Here is a 6,867-nt window from a genome sequence, read left to right as displayed (position 1 = left end):
AAAAAAAAAAAAAAAAAAAAGAGGAACGAGAGAGAGAGAGAAATAGCCAATCTGCACAAAGTGGGGGGATAGAGATTCATTCTCAGAGGTGATATTTTTTGGAGATTTAACACCCGAATGAATCAGAGAGAGGTGGATTTCTTCCAAATTCATAGAAAAAAAAGAAGTAATCATCGAATCGTTCTTCTGTTGTGTGTGTGAGAGAGAGAGAGAGAGAGAGAGAGAGATCAAGGGGAGAGAGAGAGTGTGAGTGCAGAGAAGGTGAAATAGAAAATAGAAAATGCGTTTCCCACTTGCGGAAAGAGATTTGGGGTTTAGACTTAGAGTGTGTTTTCTGAGGATAAGGGCCGAAATGAGGCTTTTCCAGTGATAGAAGAAGAAAGAAGAAGAAGAAGAAGAAACCCCCACCCATCCATATGTCTGATTTCACGGACAGATAGATTTTAATTTTGTTTTTGGATGCTGCTCTGATCCATTTCTGCATGCTGGTAATTTCATACATTTCCCCAATTTTTTTTGAAGCTTTCTTTTGGATGTAATTAGCCGATTTCACATCTCAATTTCACTACGGATCTTCAAAGTTTTTGGCCCTTCTCTGGGATCTCTGATTTTTTTTTTTTTTTTTTAGCTCATGTTGCGCCTTATGGGTTTTGTGTTTTTGTTTCCAGCTTTTCTTTTTTTTTCCCGTCATTTCTTCTTGTTTGATTTTTGAGAAGCTGATTTCCATTTCTCCTGGAGAAACTTTACCGCAATTTTGGGGTTCTGTGACAGTTTTCGTTTATCTATAAAGTGATAGTGGTCATAAGTTCTCTCTACTATCCACTTTATTCTTAAAACCTAAATGTAAATTGTTTAGTTAACTTTGAAATTGTAGTAGACAGATAAGAAACTCAAGCACAATTCATGTTTTGCATTTGTCTTGATACTATCCATGTAGAGGCCTACAATGTCACAAACCAAGAGGATAAATTGATGCCCTTATTTTTTTTTTTCCATTTGTAGTTTTTCTATCTTTGCTGGGCTATTAGTTTAGTCGTCAGAGATATAAAAAAAAAAGGTGTTGTTGTACATAGTAGTAGTACTTCCTGTCTTATCTGTGTCTTTTTGATTACTTTCATAACACAATTAGGAAACTTGACCTTGTACTGAAAACTTCTTTTGTAAAGTTCTTGTAATAATCATTACTTTGTTATAATTTCAGGTATCTATTTCCATTTATAATTTAAGGTGAAGTGGAATATGCAGCTAGTTTGTCAAGATGTTTCGCAAAGCTGAGGTTGACATGTTAGGAGCCGACGACTGCTTTGAAGGGTCATATGAGGATCATCAGATATTCAGAGAAGTTTTCTTTGGAAGTGATTCTGGAAATACTACTAAAAGATGTCTCGTTACTGGAGTCATTAACTTCGAATCTGATTCCACTAAGAATCTCAATTCCTCTCTCAGTTCCAACAATGACAACTCTGTCGTAACAAGTGGATATGCTTGTCTAGAAGGTTTTGAGGCATCTGCTACAAAAGATGGTTCAGATTTTAACTCGAAAGCTAAGAGACTTAAGCTTTCAGGTAATAAGCATTTGGATGCAAGGGACGAAAAGGGATCCGCTTTCAGTGGTTTTCCAAATTCGGATATAGCTAGAGAAACAATTCCTCTCCATTTAGTTGAATCATCTAACAAGGGTGTTTCAACTAGCTCTTATTTGCTAAAACAAAGCATGGAAAAGGGGAAAGAAGTTTATCTGGGGGGCATCGTCTCAGAAAAGTGCAAGTCACAAAACTTGGACAGACCCGATGGAAAGGAATTTAAAGCAATTGCCTCTCCTGTTTCTCAGGAGAGCTTCGCAACCAGAATGATCTGTGCAGGTGCTTCTACGCCTCATAGTGAGAAGGCTTGCTTCTCACCGCAGTTGAACAACGGGTCTAAAGTATCTCCTAATGAGCTAATTATGTCTAAAACCTGTCTAAAGATTGATCCTAAAGACGATCCCCGTCCTCTTCTCTACAAATATGTCTGTAAGTTGCTAAATGCTGCTAGATGGAAAATCGAGAAGCGCGGAAGATCAGGTAGGAAATGCTGTGATACATTTTACATATCGCCAGAGGGACGGAAATTTCGTGAATTTGGGTCAGCTTGGAAATCGTTGGGTGAGATCCTATTAGCTGGTCATAAGTTAATGGATACTAGTACTAAGAAATGGACCGGTATCAATGACTTCTGGTCTGATCTCTCTCTTACACTGTTGGACATCGAGGAGAACATGAAAAATCTAAATCTTGCCAACACACGGGCACTTTGGTGGAGTGCCTTAGAGCCTTTTGTGATTGCTGTCTTCATTTCTAAGCACGTTGGATCTTTAAGAAGAGGAAATAAAGTCGAAGTTGCAAGGATTTCAATAGTTGACAAGTTGAAGAAAGAAGATGCGATTTGTTTGAACATGATTTCAGGCTGTCCTGAAAGTGTGCTGACAGTATCTGAAGGCAGTCATCTTGTTAATGACGTGGATGCTATCCAAGAGATTCATTCAGATCTTGAGGTGCAAACTAAAATTGTCCCTCGAAAAGTTTCTTCAAGACTAGAGAGGCAGAATATAGTTGGTAAGGAAATCTATGAGAGTGATGAGCAGGAGGTTAGCAAGGGCGTTGTAGCTTCAAACTTGATAGCAGAAGACATGCATGAAAGTGTTATGAGAAAGAAGTTACACAGAAGATCAAAGAAAGTATCGGATATCAAACCAGCTCCCTTGGACCAACATGATTCACTAGATTCTAATTCTCTCGACAGCCTTGAATGCCAGGATAAGGAGATGAGCAACATTCACCTCATCGCAAATGGAAGTCCGGATGAAAGGTTGAGGAATGAGAAGATTAAGAATTCATGTTGCAATTCAAATAAAGGAAGAAAGAAAGCTAGGAAGCACTATTCTCAGGATGATGATCTTATGGTGTCGACAATAATTAGAAACAAAGGTAAGGTTTGTAGATCAAGCCAGAAAAAGAAAACCCAGAAACCAAAGGCTAGAACAAAAAAAAGAAACAATAGGGGAGGGTGCAGGCTGCTTCCCCGAAGCACAAGCAATGTGGAAAATCAATTATGTCAAGGAAATTGGTCTATTTTGGGTCCAAGAACTGTCTTATCATGGTTGATAGCTACCAAAGTAATTTCTAGGGACGAAGTAATCCAGTTACGAGATCCAGATGATGATACTGTGGTAAAAACAGGCCTCGTAACTAAAGATGGAGTGGTTTGTACATGTTGCAATAGGACTGTATCACTTTCTGAATTCAAGAACCATGCTGGATTTAACCAGAATTGTCCATGTCTGAATCTTTTCATGGGGTCAGGAAAACCTTTAGCTTCATGTCAGCTGGAAGCTTGGTCTGCTGAGTATAAAGCGCGAAGAAATGGATGGAAATCAGTGGAAGCTTCTGATGATGATCCAAATGATGATTCTTGTGGTGTTTGTGGTGATGGGGGTGAACTGATCTGCTGTGATAATTGTCCGTCGACCTTCCATCAGGCTTGCTTATCAATGCAGGTATTGTCTGGCTCATTCCAGGGTCTAATTTACATTTTGGCTATACATACACGTGGAGCCAAACTTCTCCAGTTGGTATTGCTCAAACATACACGTGGGGTGAAACTTCTTGGCTGGTTCTGTAATTTTTACTAAGTCAACTCTAGTAACTTACATGGCATTAATATAACTAGGATTTGTTACCTAACTAGAACTTTATCCTTGGTAAATCGCTACCCTTTAAAGAGAGTGGCTGTATTACTTTTGCTTTTTCTACCCAGGTGCTCCCTGAAGGAAGTTGGTATTGCTCGAGCTGCACATGTTGGATATGCAGCGAGTTGGTTAGTGATAATGCTGAACGCTCTCAGGATTTTAAATGTTCTCAGTGTGCGCATAAATGTAATCATCTTACCACTCGCCATCTCTTAGAAATTATGATTTATTTCGTTATCACATGAAAGGAAGCCTCTGATTGAATTTTCTTCTATCATGGTTCACTGAGATTTTATCACCATTAATGTCACTGTTCATCAATTACAGTTGTAGATGTTTGGTTTTGTCTGCCATGCTCGGCACTTCTCCAATTTTCTTTCTTTAGTAATTGACGCTTGTATAACTCACTTTTGAAGTTATGCCTCTCTCGATAGTAGGATACCACAGTTGTTATTTTGGTTTGAAATCCACTTTGGCTGATGATTGTTACTTTTATGTTATCAGATCATGGAATATGTTTGCAAGGGGAAAGTAAACCGAGAAAACTTTGTCCAGAGACCTACTTTTGTGGTAAAAATTGCGAGAAGGTATTAATCATGCCTAGTCTCTGTGACTTAAACAACTAGTGTGTATCGTGAAAACTTTTTGTTCTTCCAAGTACTTTTTGGATTTACATTGAGAGTAATTGTTTTTTGGGTGCTCATGGGATCTCTGACATATAACAAAGAAGATGTTACAGCTGCTTAACAACTTTCTAGGTTCTCATCAAGTAGCTTGTGTAATGCAGGTGTACACTGGTCTCAGTTCTCGTGTTGGGGTTATTAACCCTAATGCGGCTGGTTTGTCTTGGTCAATTCTGAAATGTTTTCAAGAAGATGGAAATGTTCATTCTGCCCGAAGGTTGGCGCTGAAGGCTGAATGCAACTCGAAATTAGCTGTTGCCCTATCAATTATGGAGGAAAGCTTTCAGTCTATGATAGATCCAAGAACTGGTATTGACATGATACCTCATGTGCTATACAACTGGGGGTAATGTCTTTTTGTCATTAGCTTGCACTCTTTGATTTGTGTTTGTTACTTCTGTAGCTTCATTTTTGCTCTTCATACTCATCGATATGTCTTATCTTTTTTGAATCTTTTGTTGCACGTACAGGTCAAAATTTGCTCGCTTAGACTTTGATGGGTTTTACACTGTGGTTGTGGAGAAGGACGATGTGATGGTCTCAGTAGCATCTATCAGGTTAGTATGATCGAATTTATGCTAGGGAAAAAAAAGTAATACCAATGGCTATCACATGTTTGGAATGTCTTCCAAAATCCTCCAGGCAAATGGATGCTTAGAATTATTCTTTCACTTCTATCACTTCTATACACTGGAATGAGTTACATATGAAACCCATATACTCTATCCAGGGTGCATGGAGTAGCTATTGCAGAGATGCCTCTTGTAGCTACCTGCAGCAAATATCGCCGACAGGGGATGTGCAGAATCCTCGTGGCTGCCATCGAAGAGGTACAATATTTAGAATTATCCATGTGATTGTTCTCGAGGATCCATCCACATTAATAATGTATAAACTTAGTACAATGATAGGTATACAACACCGCTCATATGCTGACCTTGATGATCTCTTAGCTCATATGATCTCTCTTCCATTCATGTCTTCATTCCTCGGCTATCAAAAGATAAAACTATTGATTGGTTTTGGCTGCAGCTGCTTATGTCTCTCAAAGTGGAGAAGCTTGTGGTAGCTGCATTGCCGAGTTTAGTGGAAACTTGGACTGAAGGTTTTGGCTTCAAACCCATGGATGATGAAGAACGTGATGCTCTCAAAAGAATAAACTTGATGGTCTTCCCTGGGACAATTCTGCTCAAGAAAACGCTTTACGAGAGCACAAAAACCAACATTGTGAACGGTAAATTCCACCCCTCTCTCTTTCTCTCTCTCTATATATATTTACAGCGCACCTCACCGGATTCTTGCTCCTGCACAGGCGTTTGTGTTTCTAAAGATCACAGTGAACCATCAAACAAAGAAGCAGACCTAGAGCCAGGCCTAGACAAAGCCGGGTTTCCCATGAATACCCAAGTTGAGAGCTGTGATCAGATGGTTCCAGCAGGTTCAGATGGAGAGCCGGCCCCAGGCTTCCCCGTGCCACTTGGAGCCAAGGATACAGAGCCAACTTCAGAAACAGAGAACCCAAGCCAAGACAGCAATGTTGATGATATGCCAAATAAAACAAGAGTCTCTATGGGAGAAGAAGAAGAAGAAGAAGAAGAAGGTTTGCAGGAAGAGGTATCAAAGATTTCAGAAGAAGGAAAAGAAATGACAAGAGCTTCTTCTTCCGCTGCAGCTTTAGAAGAAGTAAGTGATGTAGGAGTAGTAGTAGTAAATAATGTTAGTGATGACATGTTGCTTTGTTTTGATGAACAGCTTGACTCTGATAGCTCTGAAGAAGACCCGGAATAATAATAGTAGACTAAAAAAACTATGACCGTATTGACCACTGCTATATCTTCTCTCGTTCACTTGAAACCTATAGAGTAAGAAGAGATAAGGAAACCGCTTATAAATACAGATCATCCCCTAAGCATAAAAGACACAAAACTTAATATTCCACCTCCAAGTGGATTACAATCTTGCTCATGATTTAAACTCAGACGGAGAAGAAGAAGAAGATCCTCTCAATCTTTGAAACTCTATCAGTTGATCAAACCCATCGTGTATAGCATGATTTGATTTGATTAAAGCCCCTCGTTATTGTGAGGTGCCATCTTTGATTTGAAGGAGCGTGATGCCATCCGTAACGTGAAGGATGTATATGTAGACATAAATATTTTTAGTCTACATAAATTTTGTAATAACTAATAAATACACCCTAATTTTTGGAAGGTGTATTGATTTATGGATCTAATATATTGGTGGGATTTTAATTAACTTCAAAGATATTCATTACTATGATTTTTTATTTTATATTTTGTCAAGAAAGATATTCATTATGATTTTTAAGAGGTTTTGGAAACGTTTTCACCTATAAATGAATGCTATTTCTCATTTGTTAGGTTTTGTTTTTTTTTTTGTTTCATAATGGTCAAATTAATTAACTATTTGCCTAACTTGTGTTCATCACTAATGTTT

The 6,867-nt window shown here is 38.5% G+C and overlaps 1 protein-coding gene across 1 annotated transcript; it reads left to right on the top strand.

The window, feature by feature from the left end:
- LOC104779699 (increased DNA methylation 1) lies at nucleotides 9–6,241 on the top strand. The gene is made up of 9 exons (XM_010504101.2): nucleotides 9–488; nucleotides 1,202–3,535; nucleotides 3,796–3,913; nucleotides 4,232–4,314; nucleotides 4,515–4,756; nucleotides 4,881–4,967; nucleotides 5,141–5,240; nucleotides 5,443–5,644; nucleotides 5,723–6,241. Exons 2-9 carry the CDS (start codon nucleotides 1,259–1,261, stop codon nucleotides 6,196–6,198), a joined length of 3,585 nt encoding a protein of 1,194 aa, XP_010502403.1. The 5' UTR covers nucleotides 9–488; nucleotides 1,202–1,258; the 3' UTR covers nucleotides 6,199–6,241.

This window comes from Camelina sativa, chromosome 1 (assembly GCF_000633955.1).
Source record: "Camelina sativa cultivar DH55 chromosome 1, Cs, whole genome shotgun sequence".
Taxonomy (NCBI): domain Eukaryota; kingdom Viridiplantae; phylum Streptophyta; class Magnoliopsida; order Brassicales; family Brassicaceae; genus Camelina; species Camelina sativa.
Note: the sequence above shows the minus strand (reverse complement) of the source record. Positions and strands in the feature narration are given on the sequence as shown.